This window comes from Pieris napi, chromosome 13 (genome assembly GCF_905475465.1).
Source record: "Pieris napi chromosome 13, ilPieNapi1.2, whole genome shotgun sequence".
Lineage (NCBI taxonomy): Eukaryota > Metazoa > Arthropoda > Insecta > Lepidoptera > Pieridae > Pieris > Pieris napi.
The window spans coordinates 4584785-4605079 of NC_062246.1; the positions used below are offsets into that span (position 1 = coordinate 4584785).

General features: G+C 34.1%; 1 protein-coding gene across 1 annotated transcript in view; it reads right to left on the reverse strand.

Moving 5' to 3' along the window:
* LOC125055547 (pituitary homeobox homolog Ptx1) overlaps nucleotides 1–20295 on the reverse strand; it is a 52557-nt gene that overhangs the window by 23753 nt on the left and 8509 nt on the right. Inside the window, exon 2 of the mRNA XM_047658010.1 lies at nucleotides 19750–20066. Within this exon, the coding sequence (XP_047513966.1) occupies nucleotides 19750–19945 (196 nt within the window). The 5' untranslated portion in view covers nucleotides 19946–20066. The remainder of the gene's footprint in view (nucleotides 1–19749; nucleotides 20067–20295) is intronic.

Consider the following 20295-nt stretch of genomic DNA (forward strand, 5'->3'; position numbering starts at 1 on the left):
AACGCCGTAATGGCGTTTATCTAAAAACCGAAAATCCAAAGTAATGCAACATAATCTTCATTAATACGATAAACACAATTTCGAGTTTAGATTTAAGTCCACAGTAGCGAATTGATCTTAACGGCGTAACCGTTATTGTTGGGTTTTGAAGAGATAAAAAATTTATTTATATCCTAAGTGCTTATTAAATGATAGAACTAATCTTTGGGATTACATGGAACGGAAATAACGAGTAGAAATAGAATAGTTGTATTTTTAAATTGTTTATTAACGTAATTTTACGCAAAAAATGTCAATGAAAGCCCAAATTTCTTACTATTCAGAGACGAGAGTCGAGATCGTAAACTACGAGTATAAATCCTATATATCAAAATCTAAGTCGTTGATGTCTCTTAGGGACCATCTCTTTGTGAACCACCAAAGTGTTCAGAGAATCGGGCAACAAGCGATTAAAAAAAAACAATTGTCAATAAAAATTCCACCTAGCCAATTAAACGCTTTAACCATTTACCAGAACCCGAAATCCTGGTGTAAAATGGCATTAATAGCAACTCAAGTCTGTACAAGAGATTTAAGAGTGGACTATTAACGAGAAGGAATCTTAATGCGTTTCCACCTTGACAAAATAGTCGTTATATAAATTAAGTATCTATAGTTGAATAAATTAGCATATTACAAATAAATATTGTCTGTGATTGTACTTAATCATCATACAAATGGTATCGCTAAATCCGTCGTGTTGTTCATAACTTTTATGAGCCTATTAACGTGTTTTATTTCGAAAATCTAATTACCTACTATTTATTATAAAGATATATTTTATTTTACGCTACTTAGTTTGTAAGTGATGTATAGATTATTATTAAGGACTTCCTGTGGGAGTATATCTATAGGTTCCAGTCCCGTAGATATTTTTTGTAATCTATGGGAATGGGGCATACATATATGGGGCTGTTTCATCGATCATATATTATATTTATAGAAAAGTTAGTGATCAGTGTCTACAGGATTAGTGTCGGCCTAGTGGCTTGAGCTTAGGTTTGAACTAGGGTCTTCTTCGTTCGACTTAGGGGCCTTCAAAAAAGAGCGTACCAATTCTTAAAATTCGCGAGCCGCTGGCATTAAGAGTGTCCATGGGCGGCGGTATCACTTACCATCAGGTCTGGACAGAACCTCGTGCCCGTTAGTTCCCTGTTCTATAAAAAAATAATAACTCCGACAGTGTACCAATGGACTTTCCTTTTATTTAGCGCATGGCTAGTACGGTGAAGGGAAACGTTAGGAAACCAGCACATGTTAGACACAAATGTCCACGAAGTGTGTTAGGCACAGAAGGCTAATCTCCATTGGCTTCGAGGTTCAAGGATTTCAGTGTTAACACGACACACAGTGATTTTAGAGTTAATGATTTGTATGTCTACGCCTAATGTTTTAATTAATGTTAAAAACAAGTAAACGCATGTATATTGTATTTACAAAAGTCATACTTTTTCAGTTAAGTACATCAAAATGCGATTTCTGGACTTATGAAGCTTTTTATAACTAGAAACATTTTTTATTTGCGTTAACAATTTTCTAACTACAAAATAAATTGTTCTACTTATTTAAAAGTTTAACGTATTATATACATTTCTTGTAAAGTATAAACAGAATTGTTGTATTTGCTCGAAACAGACGCGCGCAGGCAAATAAAGTTATCGTAATAATTTACGACCCGACCCTGACACTTAGTTGATATTTACAGTTTTATATCTAGTCGTGAACCTAAATTCCAAATTTAAAAATTCCACCAAACGAACGCATCAAATATAAAACTTCATTGGCATATTTTAAACAAGATACTATTGTTTTATATATCACTTTTACTAATAAAATTTCCCGCGAAATTGACAATGGCGCCAAAAGTCAAAACAAAAGTACCTACTAACGCATCCGCTACCACAGATTAAATATTGAAATATACCATAGAGTACATTATCAATATTTTCATTTCGGTATTGCTTATGAAATTCAGTATGGATTCACTTTAGAGTTTTTGAATCGAAATGTATCCGAGTAGACACGACAAAATAAATAACTAAACGATTAATATATTTGTTTCAATGTATAAGCCAGCTATAAATAAGCTTTTCATATATCGCCTCTTATTAATCCTAATACACTTCAAATTAATTATAATACAACAATGAAATAATAATAACCATTAAACAAAGGAACGCATTATATCAATCCGAATGCCACTTGTCAAAAGATATTAACCACCTAAGTATATCATTTATTGCGTTGTCACAATGGCTAGCATTATTAATGTATGTAATATATAACCGGTCATTATTTTACAATAAAGAGCTACAATGAAACTCTATTATGAAAAAAATATAAATTTCAAGAAAGTTATTCATTTGCCTTGCTTTTATTTCATCCTGTTAACTCTTCGTTTTATTTTACACTCGCCCAGTACTCCACCCAGTAAGTCGTCCATAACCGCTGGTTTGATAGAGAGAAGTAGAAGCAGCAGCTGAAAGCCGGGAATTGGCGGGAGGTGAACACAGGGAGAGCTGGATATTCTCATTTCGGAGGCCAAAACACTTTTTGAGTCATTAATTATTTTTTTATATAGAACAGGGGGCAAACGGGCAGGAGGCTCACCTGATGTTAAGGGTCCCCGCACATGGGCCACCGGCCACAACCACAAAACGCCGCCACTGGCATATTTCCTGTAATTTTCATACATTTTATATGGCCTCGCCGCACACGGTTGTCGCCTGTGGCGGCCACACGCTACAAATCGTCGAAGCTTGCTTCTTGTGGCTCGCACCGGCCACTAAACGCCGACACAAAAAGCCGCCACACGCCACTCGCGCGATTCCGCGCCCCTCTCTCCCTTGCCTCAGTTAAACTGAAGTCGACGGTAGTAGTCTGCGGTGAAGGCCTGGGTAGAACACAATGGCACAATGTCTTCTGAGAAATGAACAGAAGTGTTTAATGGGCGATGTAATATTTTCCATTTGTTTGCTAGTACGCCGAAGGTACACTCAATGCAACGTCTGGCACGGCTTAACCTATAATTGAAAACTTTTTTGTCTAAGTCCAAATATTTTCCAGAATATGGCCTCATCATATTTTCACTGAGGCCAAATGCTTCATCATGTATAGTTCAATGGTTGTCGATTACCGACCTGTCGTGGTGAGGGGATATTTAATGTCTTTCTGTGTATCCAATAAATATGGTTTCGTCTTCTACGACGACGTCTTTTTATCAAAAGTAGCGCAATTAAACCTTCTTCGTCAGAGTCAATTATGATACTGCACGCAAGGGTTAAAAAAGTAGCAGCCACCGACCGCAAGTGTCGACCACCGGCCACAAGTAGCTGTCGCGCGCTTCAGCTACCTTTGTAGCCGCTTCTAGCTTCTCGTGGCGGCGTTTGTGGCTGTGGCGTGTGGCCCGTGTGCGGCGACAGTAAGTGATACACCCATGGACACTCTCAATGTCAGAGGGCTCGCGAGTGCGTTACCGGGCTTTAAGAATTTGTACGCTCTTTTCTTGAAGGATTTAATTTAAGCATGAAGCTTAAATTCAACTAAATCTTAATGTAAAGTGGAATAAAAATAACCCAAATATGTAAATTGCGGGGCGTCCATAAATTTTTCAAATTGCAAAACCGTTCCAACGTTTATAACTAATCAATACACAACGAGAATTTTACGAGAGATATTTTATAGTATTGGCCCAATTCAAATACATGCAATTATTACTTTAAAAGGGAATTATGTTTAAAAAGAAAGAAACTTGTTACAGATCATCTAATGCAACATGTATTTAAAATTATCGCTACAATGCATACGATGTCGCAAATACTACCTAATTTAGGAACTATAAGAAAATCAGTGGCACTACAAACTTTTAGGTCTTAGCCTCAGATTTCTTTATCTGTTTCGTGATCTTTTGTCTATTCTAATAGGCAGGTAATCCGCCTTCTGTGCCTGACACACGCTGTCGAGTTTTTGGGTCTAAGGTTTACGGTTTTTACGGGTTCCTTCCTTTTATTTAAGAAAATAACAAAAAGGTTAGTCGACATCACATGACACCAAAGAGCTGGCAGCTACCTCGGACGAAGAATTAGTCTAGCTATTCAAAGGGGGAACGCTGCCAGTATCTTCAGTAACCGTTACCTTGCCTAAAGGGACTCCTTTTAATAATATATTTTAGTTATTATATTTACGTTAGTTTTTGCTTTTTGTTATATAAATTTATGTTAGCTTGTAACATATACATACTGTCGAAAATGTTTGATAAACTATAAGTGATAGTGTCATGTAACATCATCTTAAAGTGGTACTTGTAAGATAAAACAACAGCGTTAATCCATAACTGGACCACCGCTGGAGATGTCTGCCTAATAACATAATCTAGGAAGCTACGAGTGGCCGTTTCCGATGTTTAATATGATTCACCTACCACAGTGACCAACGGAACTGATAAGAGATCTTGATGAGGAAGCTGTGATTCAATGTTGATAGTGTGAGGAAGTGTGGTAACTTATTACAGTTTTATATGATGACTATTAGATATCGTCACTGTAGAATGATAACCTCGTATGTCAAAAAAACATTTATTTTTTATTCTTACTCTTATGTCATTTTACGGGTATAAACATGAAGTAAGTAGTCCTTTTTACCATCTAAAACCATTGACAAAATCACATATAAACGAACATTCACGAAATGAAACAACTTTTTCGTTTCCTGTAGGTAATGTTTGGTTCTCTGGACATACGAGGTTATCATTGGACGTTTACGGCTATGATTACAATATTCCGAACCTCAAAATTAATAAAGAGAAAATAAAACAAATTTCTAAAGTTTGGTCCCTATGGCAGTGCACCCGTAACGCTGGCAGCATTTCCTCGCTGTATTGCGATACTTATTCGTTGAGCGAGGAAAGCTCCAGCTATGAGGTTACCGGTACTATCAAACTTAAATCTTTAATTAGCGCCTGTGCACTTGAAGAGGCTATATTTAGGTTTGAATAAGTTATTGTTTATTACAAATTATTTATGCAGACAGACACCCGAGGTGATTTCAGTGGGTATTAAAATGGGTGGTAAATTATAGATTATAGATTTGTGTGTTGTTAAATTACTTATATTTATTGTTCATTGTTTGTAGCTTTTCTGTATTATTTTTGTGTTGTGTAACATGAATTTTGATTAATAAGTCTTCTGTATCTTGCCTGCTGTTGTACTTTACTTCTGTACTATACAATTAATTAACAAGCATAATGTATTATTGTATTAGTATATTTTCTCATGTAAGTGATTGTTGTAATGTTCTTAATGAGAATTAAATGTCTTAAACCGTATTGCTCACCGTTTACCTGAAGAAAGTCAGGTTGCATTAAATATTAGGTACGGGAGATGCGTAAACTCAATTTCCACCTTGAATATAGAAAAACTACTTGGTGCGTACGCCTGCGTACGTATGAGCAGGCGCCATGCTAAGACACACTTTTCTAAACTTTAATTTTCTGTTCTCAACTTTCAAATAACGTAATCAATTTATATTCAAGGATTACTTACTGTTCTGTAATATGTAAATCGTAACTCTAGATAAATTTAATAATAAACCTAGATAATACGTGCGTAAAGAATCATTTGTAATTGTATCGTAAAAATCGAATAGAAGTTATACACGAAATATAAGATAAGAATATCGAATGCTACTGCGGTGATAGCGAAACGGTAGGTACCTGTATCTACAGCCAATCGGCACAAGCCGAATTATCGTCAAATTAATGGCGTGTGAGTTATAAATGGCTGATGGATTAGGGCCGATCCATTTTATTCCTATTTTACCTACCGTTAAGAACCTTCATTGAAAGCGCTACACGGAACCATACGCTAATTTCCCCTATCCGTCCTTGTTACACGCTGTGTATATATTAGGCCTCTCTTTCTATACACCCTCTTACAATTCATCATCATTTCCCGTTTCAGTGGTTCCATTCATAGCGAGTATCATTCATGAATGAGGATTGATTATCCCATACCTGTTTCTTAAACATTTTCGTATTTTCTTTGAAAATAATACAACCAATTCCTTCACATCGTAAACGCTGTTACAGGGATAAGATTTTATGGACACTCTGGCTTTATACCGCAGAAAAAGTAAATAGAGATCGTTACGAAGTCCCTAGACATGACCAATTAGTATTCCAAATAGCCGTCGACATATCGTACACATAAATGTAGAGAGTGGACGGTTCGGGAGGCACGAACGTCGCATTATTTTTGCGAAGAGCGCTCACGCATTGCAACTTGTATCTTAAAATGTTTGGGGTAAGTGCCAAAGTTGCTCAAAACTGCGGGCGAAGTTCTCCCGCCGCTGTTTCTATTTCACCCGGGGAATAACAGTCTTACACCGCTAGCTTGTAGGTTCAAAACGATGAGGTCCTGACCGGCAGCTGTAGAATGCGGGACTTTGAGGCTTACGGTAATTGTAATAAAGCGGAGTGCAGCAGTTATGGGACGTGAGAGGTTCTAGACCAAATCCCAAGTAAGCTGTACTTCCTTTTGGATTTTCGGAAGCCATTTATCAGTCTGATGTAGGCGTCTGGAAATTTTTCATGTTTCGTTATTCAAAAATAAATGCGATTGGCATTTGTTTTTAATATGATTTGACGTGACAGTATATATAAATTGTTTATGTTTTTCATCTATTTCTATTCTATATACAAATTTCGTCAGTCTACCTACGGAATTACATGGTTTTCCGGTAAACGTTATATTTGAAAATGGAAAGCGCGGATGTAATTGTTGTTCTATATATTTTAGACGTACCAATGTATTTAAGATAGTGAAAAGGAGTCCCCTTATGAAATAGATAGGAAAAGCAGATGAATAGAAAATAAAATGCGGTTACATGAATTAGTGTTTATTCAACACAGAGGGTGAAATAGTTCCCAAAACGCCCATTACGTAGATAAATCAAGCTAACCCTTCCACCACAAACAAATTACCGACCACCTGAGACTTGTAAAAATGCCCCCACAATATTAGTGAAGTTCACTATACCCCAGCAACGGACAAGACGAAGAGATAATGGGTACAATAAAGGGATCAATGGTGATAAATATTGCTTTTTAATTTACTTATGATTATATTTGTGAGTTTAAGATTATGAACATTGACGTGAACGAAATAGAGCGGAACTAACATAAGCAAAATATTTTTCAAAAATTGTATAGTATCTGTCAAAATTATCTGAAAAATACATTTTACCGAATTGAAGTGGGCTGTATAATTTGAACAGTATTTAATGGTTTCAGTGTGCGACTCTCATCCCTGAGGTCGTGGGTTCGATGGCTGTGCACCAATGGACTTTTTATGTGCGCTCGAATGGTGAAGGAAAACATCGGGAGGAAACCGGCTTGTCTTAGACCAAAAAGTCGACGGCGTGTGTCAGGCACAGGAGGCTGATCGCCTACTTGCCTATTAGACTAATGATCATGAAACATGAAACTGATACAGAAATCTGAGGCCCAGACCAAAAAAGATTGTAATGCCACTGTTTATTTTATTTTATATAATATTTTTATATGAAATGTAAAATAAATAATTAAAACAATTTACATTCTTCATAGAAACTATACCGGTGTTACAATACATCCGGAGCTGTGTTAATAATATAATAAAAATATTATCTTGACCCCAAACATCATATCCGAGAAAATGAATTGGGGAAAATATGGCAAAAGAGCGGTCATGTGGGGTGTTCAGAAGGCAATCACAGGTCCCATATGGGCACAAATTACTTTTTCTATATGCTAGCAGATCAACGATGACAAGTAGAATAGGGTGCGGTCGGATAACTATTACAAATGAAGAAACTGGCTTTATTAAAAGGGTTCTGATTTTTTTATGTCAATTAAAGAAGGCAAAAGAAATTTAAGCTTATTTCGTGGTAACGTACCAATTTCTGTGAAAGGTGAGATCACGGATCATGTTACCACTATTCAAACAAGAATAATTTTTCGAATACACATCGATGTTCGAAATTTAAAATTATATTCCAAATTCGCAACGATATTGCCATAGATAATTCAAAAAATTATTCATCCGTAAGAAATTATATTATCTGGAATATTTAAATTACGTATATGTAATTATTGTCGCTGGTCTAGATAAATTTTTAAACGTAAAATGAAATATTCCACATCGCATATGTCGTTTTGCCCTTCACTAGGGTTGGGGTTTGTAAACGATGCCATTCTGTATATTTTCAATTTGCATAAATATTAGTGGGTGCTATAATATCATAAATATATTAGTGATACAGATTTTATGGCGATTACCAAATGACTAAGGGTGAAAACACATTAATGTTTATTAGTATTTTGCGACTTGAATTTAAATCCAAATCTAGAAAATATATGAGGGAGAGTAATCCACAGAATATTGTAAAGTCATAACACAAATATTACCGGGCACATTTAGACCACGCGCGAAATGCAATGTCATCTGCCATTGTCAGTCACTGTCATATATTAATGTTTACAAACGCCTCCACTATAGTCTGTGCTAAAATATGATTTCTATACATAGATTATGTACAAGTAAAGAAGAAAAATTGTGGGCCGAGTCGCTTGGCCGGTAATTTTTCTAAATATATAATAATTGTCTTCTCATGAGGAATCTCTTAAAGAATATATTACTTCGACTTTTACCTCCCCGAAATACGTATAATACGTAGAGTTTTATATATAATTGAGAACGACTCTTAAAGTAGTTGTATTATGGTAGTAAAATTTACTTATACAACATATTTACCTCTTCATAATATTGAATAAAATAAGTTCACACAGAGAGTGTCCTTAGTTTGAAGTTTAAAAAATACGAGCATGTTAACTGAAAAATATTTTTTTTTCTATAATTAATAATTCCCATTCCCACACGGCTAAGCCATAAATTGTAGAAGATACATTAATTGCCACAAAACCAACAATGATTCTGTTTATGTTTCTGTATGTTACACATTGTATTGTATTTGACCATGATAGCCCATTATGTTACTATTTGTTCTAGATCTTTTGTTACCGCGAGGGTGACTGGGCACATTCAGACAACAATTTGTCATAAAATAAAAAGATTTATTATCCCATCGACGTACACAGGCAGCGCCTATAGCAACCGTTATCCTGCCCTTTTATAGCGAGAATAAAAATAATATAAACAAGAAATAGGAGACGTATTATTTTTGAAATGCATTATCATAAATATCAGCGAATGTGCTCTTTTCGTCTATACAGTGATGTGTAAAGATTTTTTAATAATACATTACTGCTAATTTATAATATTATTTATTTCCAACACAGAAATATACGTAATGTAAATAATAATAAAAATTAATAAATAAAAAATTAGAACAAATTTAAAAAGTTTGGTCCCTATGTCAGTCACTTTTAAAGCTGGCTGCCTTTTCTCTCTGTATTGGGATACTTATTCGTTGAGAGAGGAAACCACCAGCTCTGGGGTCACTGGAACTGTCTACCAGGCGCCAACTTTAATCTTTAATTAGCGCGCCACATGCCACGGCCAAAGAGTCTCTACTCCAAAGCAAATAAAATCGAAGTTGGAGGAAATCCTTATATTTGAGCCGTTTATTGTACTAATTGATACATTATATCTTTATCTTTACCACTTAAAAGTTGTCAATTGTTTAATTAAATAAAATTTATACGATGAAATTTCTGTCATGACTTCTTCACACCACGAGTCTAATGGTAAAGGACAAAACTATTCGAACTAGTGAATTAGTGTTAGTGCACGAAAATAAGTGCTAAAGTCTGGTTTGTGGAAAAAAAAAGTACAAGAACAGTGTCTTCCCCTGTAGATAGTGTAAGTAGTATTATTGGACACTTATGTAATCCTTTTTAGTAAATAAGGTTAGTTTTAAATTACTTATTAGTCTTAAATTAGACTAGATCGTAATGTTAAATGATTTCTACGTGCAGAGACAATTTATTAAAAAAAATAACTTCTTTGGACATCATGCTCGTTCAAGGCTCGTTTTAAAATTGTTCGCGTATGTCAAAAAACGTGGATTTGACTACTTTGATACTTAGTACTAAGTATCGACTCTGAACCATTCGTTTAGTCCATTGGTTAATGTTCAAAGTGTAGTTAGCTAAAGAAATTTTTCTCGATAGAATTGTGATCATTTTTTACAGCTTGTTAAAAGATATTTAATTACTATACAATAACCTAATTCCTTGACATATTGTTTTAGTAAGATATTCATATAATATACTCAGTGACCATAATTGTATAGCAGATGTCCCGTTAGCAGTGAAAGGGTTAACCCATCTGTCTGACACTATCAATCACTTTCACCGTAAATATTGTGTTTCTGATTTATCCCGTTTACTTATTTAGCGATTCATCAGCCGATACCATGCTGTGCACTGTCACCAATTTTACACAGAAGCTCAATTAGCAACTAACATTTCCGTTTATAGAAACTATGATTCCAATTATAAACTGTTTTTAATATAATTCACTTTAATCGACTAAAAAGAGATAAAGAGAAAAATCCTAAGTAAAATTTTTGTGAGGGAACAGTAACACGGGAGCGAGTTATCGAAATAAAGCGTTTTAGTTAATAAGAATCAAAACTGCATTCATTGAAACAATGTTCCAGTAGTTCCTCTGCATTTATCTTAGAGAAATCCTAGGTTTAGGCTCATACATAACGTTATATGAGTAAGACGATTTTTTAAATATCAATTTTTATACAAATAGTATACGCGTTGTTCTCAGTAAGAGCGCTATAACATTTTTTCGTAGGTAACTATTTTACGTTAGCGCTTAGAACTTTGTCAAACTCATACTAGACCTACTCTTAGTGCTGCGGACCACCGAGGCGGACGATTTTTTATACAAAAACTTCCTTGTACATATACATTCTTATTAGTTTATACTTAACACCAATAATACCGTTTTTTTTTTCATAAAAACTACACCGCCACGGAACATCAATAAACATGTGCTCGAGCTATTAAACTTTGTCATCGGCAATTAGGAGACGAAGAGAAGCAATTTATTAGTTAGCATACCTCACACTCCGACATGTGACACCCATTTCTGAACGGCTGTTAACGAATTAAAACCGATTTGTTCTGTTATTCTAATAGAGCGGCTATGGGAAGTGTTTATGTCGAGTATTTTGACAAAATTTATTGCTACCACGCCTACTTGGATGTTTTTTGGATTTGGCGGGGCGGATGCAAACATCTGTCGTACAGAAACTGCGTCACGCCCTCGATAGGATTTTGAAAATATTGACGTTGATGTAAAGGTTTTTTTCGTAAAAAGTCAGTTTACGTAGCAAATGTTTGCAAAACTTGGAGTACCTTGTCTGCTTACTCCACTCTTAGCAATTCTATTCTACTAAATATAATATACTAGCAGACCGGCCAAGCGTTGTTGTGGCTAAGGTTTTTGTTATATTACATAGTAGTAAACTATTCAAGGGAAACGGTAGGAGAACTTATGTGAAAGGTAGATAGCTTATGTGAAACGTTGTTACTTTTAACACAGCGCCATCTGTTTGAATTGTATCAGATAATAAACAAATATTTGCAATAAAATAATATTGCGGGTATAAATTGAGATGTTAGGTATTCTTTTAAGTATGAACAAACTGCACAGGAGTCTATAGCGGATAAACAACGTGACACGTAATTTCAAATCTTTTCCTCCTTACTTTTCTTTAGTTTATAAATAGTGGCGTTTAAAATCGTATTATTATATTACCATAGAAAAAAAGTATACGTATACTTTTTTGAAGTTGTACTTCTTTAGGCGCGTTATGAAAAATTGATGAGAGTGAAATTTTACGATTGCGCGCGCACCTATGACACAAAATTGGCAGTGTGATATAGCGTGCGCGAGTGAGATGGGAATAAGACAAACTACAAGTAAAAAGAAATAGAATATGCGTGAAGCTAACTTCACGCATATTCTAACTTAGCAGCTTAACAAGAATTTTGAATGACCATGACAATTGACATCTGACAATGACATTTACCTTTTAAACAAATATAGGAGTTTTAATTATTGTTTAAAATTAATAATTATATACCTAGTTATTTTCATTATACAAAATATTTGTGAAATAATATAAAATATTTGTGAAAAAACTGTGCTAACCTTCCTGAGTGCTTCAATACAATTGAGGTTAACTATCCGTATGTATTATCGAGTATTATTGTTGATTAAAACTGAAACATGAACCATTATTCATTGCTTTTGTTTATTGCGTTTGTTACAGCAACTTTTTAGAAATATTCTACGACCCTATATATCAATAATTGAGAACAAAGATTTAAGCACGAATACTAATAAGGAGAAAATGAAGGCTTGGAGCGATATAACAGAGAAGTAAACATTTTACATTTTTAAGCATCTCAAAAAAATGACCACATTATTTAATCAAAATATCAGATTTAATCTAGCAAATATAAGGACAAGAGACAAAAAACAATTGATGAATCAGTGGAAGTGCACTAAATTGAATACAAAAAAAGAGTTGTCATCTTATCGCCGTGAAACATCAAAAACTGGAGGTGGAACAAAGCCACCATCACCTTCTCGAGACACAATGGTTTGAAGTAGATTTCAATGAATTTGATTGTGATGGTGTCGATGTAGGAATGTTAATTATAAATATGATGTATGGTGATGTTCAAGGTTCAACCTTTCAAGCATAGGCATATGCTTACAACATTACTTTATTCCCCTATAGGGTAGTTAGAGATATTGTAATACCTCAAAACATCCATGTTGCACTTGTAGTACCGAAACTCTGTCCTGCCAGAAGTGAGCCCATTCCCACTTATAATGGACAGTGGGTATAATACACCTTAATACCTGAGTGCGAACCACTCACCATGATACTTAAATTAATAGATGTTATTTATATATTTCAGGTTATTACAAATAAAATCATTTTGGAAACAATTGATATCCCAAAAGCAAATAAAGCCAACAATGACAAGGTAATAAATCAGTTTTGACATAACTTGAATACTAAAAAAGCCAAACAAAGGTGTGCACAACAGTGACAACATAACTTAACAATTTCATTATTTTGTAGGATTAAAGAAAGGTTAAAGAAAATCATGTCGAACTGAACAACAAGAATCCCCAAACAACTCCAAAGAAACCTACAAGGAAGACACCGGTATTATATTTAAATTATCTCTATCTCTAAATAGAATAAAAGAAAGTTGCTATCCAGGTCTGTAGCATGTGCTACAAATTATATTATTAACACATTTATATAATTATATTAATATAAATGTGTTAAAAAATTTATAATATGAATTATAAAAAATTTTAAGTTTTGCATGGACAGAGCTTAAATTAATATTCTCTTATTTGTTGCAGAAAGCAAGTAGTTTTGGAGAAGCCTCGTAGATGCACAACCAAGTAATGATTAATTTAAAATTACAAACCGAAATTCTGATGAAGACATTAGAGTCACTTAAAAATAAATAGTATAATGAAATAAAAATGTTTTAAAGATAAATAGTGTTTTATTTGTTTAATGTAAGAGAATAATAATAAATATTTATTTAATTAATTTTTCAAATGTAAACTGAACTTTATTGACTTTAATGACTCCTTTTCCAGTCTTTGATTATTTAATTGTAATTAATTATTTGCATGCAATCAAAAACTATTTTTAATAATGCCAAAGAAGTATAACTTCTTACGCGCGTACATAAGTACACGCACCCTTTTTTTTTATAACACAGAACAGAACAACTCATGCAACGAGAAATTTCTTTTTTTTTAATTGAAGCAGGCCAGTAACAAATTTATTACAAAGAAAAAAACGCAACGCGGCAACGATGTTACAATCAAATGACACCGGGTTCGCAATTTTTTGTTACAAAAAATATTTTATAGTAACGGCGGATCAGAGACAGCAGACTGTATGGCGGCGTTTTTTCACTAAGTTTTTGTTGTAATAAATCTGAGTTTAGGGCAATAGGTGAAGCTTTGAACTTTGACAAATATTAAATTACAGTGCGAGATTAATTGTATGTATGGCTACCGAGAACTGAGATATCGCTGATAATTTTACATTAATTTACGAGTATCTAAAAGTGTGTCTATTTTTAATTAATTAAATTAGTAACTATATACGCTTATAAACGTCATTTAAACAAAATATATAGTTTGTCATTAGTTTTAAGATATAAGAGAAAATTTGTTAATTACTTGAAACATATTTTTAAGACATAAATATATAAAAGAAAGCAACCGTATCGTAAGTGACATTAAACAAATAAAATAATATTTACTTAATTAATCGTATCTTATATAAGTGTGTAAGTAGGAAATGCATTTCAAGGTGAAAAAAAGTTTACAATGAATGTAATTTGCCATGTTTGATGAACATGTATCAGACCTGGGCATTGACAGAACAACTGAGAAATATTTTTTTTTTTCAAAACACTATGGAAAGAAGTACAACACGAGTAAAACACAAAACAAAAAGAACAATATTATGTGAGGTGAGTCTCCTGCCGGTTTGCCCCCTGTTCTATAAAAAAAAAGTATAGATACAGACTTAATAATATTTTACTTTAGGCATAATTACTTTATGAGTGGGACATGTGCACCGAATGGCCGACGATAGATCCCCAAGGTCCTTACTGAACCCACAACTTGATGGCAAGAGAAAACCCGGTAGACCGAGGCTGCGTTGGTGGGATGGAGTTGTCAAGGACCTCGAAACAATAGGGGTTCAAAGTTGGACGCAAAAAGCACTAAATAGATTGCGATGGCGAAATATAATTGTGCAGGCTAAGGCCCACAGGGGGCTGTATTGTATTGATGATGATGATGATGATGATAATAACTTTATAAATAACATGCTAAATGTTAGTTGTAAGAGTTAGTTAGTAAGGGGTGGGTCGTATGGGTGTGAAAGTGATGCAGCGACAAATAATGAAATGACAACAGCATTAAAGGCTTTTATTTTATTTTTATTATACCCTTATTAGAAATGTTGAATACTCATAATATTAAAATTCCTCATAACCTTCTATTAAATTAAGCAATGGCTTAACAGCGTAACACAAACGCTGGTTTGTTGTGAATTTGATTTATATTAAATCAGAATATAATTCGCGCTTCTATCACATAAACCCTAATCTTACATTAAAAAAATTATGGCGCTACAACCTTTTTAGGTCTGTTCCTCAGATTTCTGTATCTGTTTCATGTTCATTTGTTAAACTAATAGGCAAGTAGGTGATCAGCCTTCTGTGCCTGACGCAAGATGTCGACTTTTTTGGTCCAAGGCAAGCCGGTTTCCTCACAATGTTTTCCTTCAGCGTTCGAGCGAATGTTAAATGCGCACATAGAAAGAAAGTGCATAGGTGTACAGCCGGGGATCGAACCTACGACCTCAGAGATGAGAACACTGCTCTGCTCAACCTTACATATCATCCCAAAACATTCCTCCCATCCCAAATATGATTTATAGATCCTACTAAAACACGTGCATACAAAGTGTATTTGCATACATCACACCCTAAAATTCCCTATCACACAGGTCAGATTTAGGCGTCCAAGATAAGTTGATAATCTCGACACGAACTAGGAACACAAATATTTGTACCGGATTACGGTCTCACTCAGCCTCCGGAATGAGTTTAAGCACGAGACTTGATAAGCTCAACAAATAAAGCTTGTATGTTTCGATTCGCGGAGCTTTGCAAAAGAATGTTAATCAAAACACATGATATTTAGAAATAACAATATCAAGAGATCATTGTACACCTGATATTAACTAGCACGTGTGTACCAGACGACGTCTTGTACGCTATTTTTGAAGTCCAATAAGTTATATTGATTCGGAAATACTTCGATAGGTAGCTGGTTCCACATAGTACGTATAACACTCAAAGTACTTTAAGAAGCGCTCGGTTGTGACAGTTTAATGATACAATATATCTAGTAATACATCTTGTATGAAACTTTAATTCAGGACACTTTTGTAATACAAAAGCATAAATAACATATGTACTTATATTTGATAAGACAAGTTCAAAGTAGTAATTATATGCTCAAGATAAGACAATATTACTGAATAAAAAAAATCGTATGACGGGACAAATAAAGCTCATCGAACTTTGACCGAGGCGGGATGGTTGTTGTATGACGAACTTTATTCAAGTGTTCACGAATAATTCTATTGTTTGAATTAAGTCATTTAAAGCACAAATATTGATAAAATACCAAATTTATATATAAAATGAATGAACGAAAATCCTATGATCTTTTGAAACCCCCAAAATTAGTTTCATGATTTTTTTCCGACCTCATAATAATGTGGGGTTATCGCCAACGAGAAAAAATCTCACCTACGGAGACAAAATCAACGAAGGCTTTAGCAAGAATCCGTAAAACCAGCTCAATTTAAAATTAAAGCCACGAAACGTGTTTTTCGCGTATTTTATAAAAATCTGGATGTGAGAACAATCTTCGACGGATATACTCAGCTTTCGCATGTTCGGTATATTTTTAATAATATCAACCTTTTTACCTTCCCTTTCATTATATTGCATATTTTAACCTATAAATACATTACGGCTCGTTTACTGGCTACTATCCATTCTCTTTTTAGTTATAAAGATATAATTATTTATTTATTTATTTGATCCATGGTATTCCTACAGCTACTTATTAAACAATATTCAAACAATTACTCTGTACACAATAGCCAAAACGGAATACACATTTAAACATACACAAAGCACAATTTCACCTATACAAATACAAAAAATATACAAAGAATATATGTATTTATAATAAATTCTAAGTTAATTCTAATTCTAAGTTATATTTAATACAAAATCATTATTGAGAGTCAGCATAAAAACTGTACAAAATTTGCCTTCTTTTTTTATAGAAACTAAATCAGTGTCACTCTCTCTGGGTCGGAAACTCATATCTGAGTATCGTGGTGAGCTGTATACTGAGATGGTACGATTACATAAGTAATAGATCTTGTATGGAACTTCAATACAATAACACTGTGTCCTTCGGGCTCAATATATTTTTGTTCATTTACTCATCCTTCAACCACGAAATCAAAAACATAATTTGCGTTATAAATAGCCTGAATAACTTGCAGGAAACTCGTGCTAAAGCTAGATATAACAAAGGTGATGTTTTGCACCTATTCCTTTGACAATTTTTCGTTGCGCCTTATATGACACATCGACTCTTAAGTCTAAGACAGTTTCAAGACTTCTTTAGTGTTATGTTTCTCTAAGATAGGCTAACAAATAAATATAGAACGGAGTATTCACGTGATATCCCTTTGCCCTTTAGATATTTGTTAGATAAATCAAACTATAAAAATATCTTTCACAAAACAGTGATCAATGATGACAGCAATTGACTAATGAACTCGTATACAATAGCTTTTAATAAATAAAACGCAGTGGATTTTTAATCCCCCATTTAAATTCAATGGCGGAGCAAGTGCGAGCCTAATCATCGCAATATAATGCTTCGTCGACTTCGGGGGTAATTTTTGTAAGAGATGGGTCGTATGGGTGTGAAAGAGATGCAGCGACAGATAATTTATTGAAATTGACTTTTTGCGTCAGTGATAGATCGTTAATCGATGTTGTTTTTATACTTTTTGACAATCGAAAAATTTGTTTACTTTACGATATTTTAACTTAAAAAAACTAGATTTAGTAGATCGAATATTTTCAAAAATTCGAAGGAAAAAACCTCCTCCTTAACAACCATTATTAACACGTGTATTTTTATGTGTGTTTAAGCATGGGCCGTCCGTAGACCGATCTGTATATTTAAGGCTTCAAATTATTTGGTTTGTAACAATCCCAGAGCCTTCTGAATAAAAACCTATATAAATAAATTAATATATGAGACCATGACCCATCAATAAAAATAAGAACTATTGTTAATTAAAATTATTAGAGCATTTTGAAGTCGATGTTTTTTTAAAGGAATTTATTTTTATATTAAAATTGTTTTCGCTAACAATGACAAATTTTAATACAGTCAAAAGATGTAAATAACAGTTACACTCTTCCAGTTATAAGTTAAGTTATATATTGTTTTTAAATATATATTATATTTAAAAACAAATAGAGCATTATTCAGTGTTATTTAAAAATAGGTAGAGCACCATTCAGTGCGTTATTCAACCCTCAAGCGACGACTAATTGTACAACTAAAGATGCAAGGGGCGCGTAATCCGATACTGATGTGTTTGTAAAAACTATCCGATTAGTCTCCCTTGTATCGTTGCTATTTTCTCCATACATAATCAGGTGGCGTGTTATTTTTCGTAGTTTAACCTAACCTTTATTGCACAAATTCAGCACGTTAACTGCTTTGAGTTGTTCTTTTGTTTTTGGATATTTATACATAACTAGCTGTTCCCTGCCACGCTTCGCTGTGGCACATTGTCATTGAATGGTTGAGAAATGAGAAACAAAACAAAAAAAACATTTCATATAAGTTTAATTTTGCAATACTTGTGAAAAGAAAATAAAAAAATAAACAAAAAAAATAGAAGGAGACCTGGTTGCAGATGCACGTCTTGTTTACAAATTCCAAAATTCCATCCAAAATTAAAGTAACCATAATGATCGCCTACCTTCGAAAGTTGATGGCACTATAAGATGTCATAAAATAACAGTGAACATAGTATACCTATAGTAAAAATCGAATGAGGTACTTCGTAATTATCTAGATATAACTGTCAATGTTAGAAACTTACTTATATCGGCCCCTTTCAAGATTAAACGCAGACACTAGAATAAGGATAGTTTGATAACGGCACGTGTATCTTATCACAAATAGAATGATAAAAGATATAATTGCATGTCATCTCTCATCAATGGTGAAAGGAGGGAGGTGAATAATCCCTAATTTTGTATACAAAGTGATGTCAAATTGCACCCACATCTCGTCACGGCTCATTGCCTATGACGCCCGTCCAATTTTTATTCCATGATCGATATACACGTGCTGTTTCAGACACTTCTTTTAGACAAGTGTTTTAAGTGTTCCCGGATCGTCGAAATAGCGTTGGTAGGAACTCAATTAATAGAATATATCGCTATCTCGTCTGTCGTTCTCTGCACAAAGACAGTTAAGACACAGTACAAAGATAATTTAATTAAACTAATGTAAAAAAATTTAAACATGTGTTCTGTAATTACAATAAACCGTTTATTTGATTCCATATATATACAGTATTTATAATATACTTTACCATTTATATACAATAATAATAATAAAAACAGATAAAGAGAAATTTAAACCAAATTTAAAAAGTTTGGTCCATGTGTGTGTTTTTTTATAAATTGCTTTTAAATATTGTTGTGTTTGTTAACCATTTTTTCTATATTGGGTTTGTTTTCACTTGTCGTTCCCACATATTATAGGGACATTGTAATATTTTGTTTGTCCTAATTTCGTGGTCCAAATAAAATAAACTAACATGAACTTTCAAAATGTTATTAAAGACTTTATCTTACATGAATAATTTTACTCATTAGTAGAATACTTTTTTTTAGTTACGTCAAATATATACCTAATTAAAACGAAGCATAGATCAGTTAACTCTGCGGTTAACAGCGCTACGACCAAAACATTAATCTAATAAGTGTTTCGTACTCACGTTTTAGCTTCTCCAACGGCTCATGGTGCAATGGCGGGGCATGGTGTAACGGGGTATGCTGCGGTTCGTGATGCAAGGGTGCCATCAAGCTGGAAATGGCGGACCCGACAGATGCCGCCACTGATTCATGCAAATGCCCTCCACCATGGAGCTCCAGCTCGCTGAGACAAAGCCCGTTCTCGCTTAGCGGCTCCATTCCGGCCGCCAGGGCCTCCTTGTACACGCGGAGATGAATGGTGATGCCTTCTGGTCACGGAGTCGAAAAGGCCGCGCGAGCGACTGACGGTAAACGGAGTTATGCGCTGGGCATTCTCCGCCTGGAAACAGTTATATTCCGTTACAAACATTGTTAAAAAAGGCTAATATTTCTTAGTTAGCTTTTAATATTTATTTAATTAAATTCTAAACATTTTAATAAAATAAACTTATTCTCAAGAATCTCACTATACCTATCTCGCGCACATGTGCTTTAGTTGCTCATTTAATTTTGACGGCTCATTGGTCTAGTGGTTAGTACCCCTGACTGCAAATCCATGGGTCCCGGGT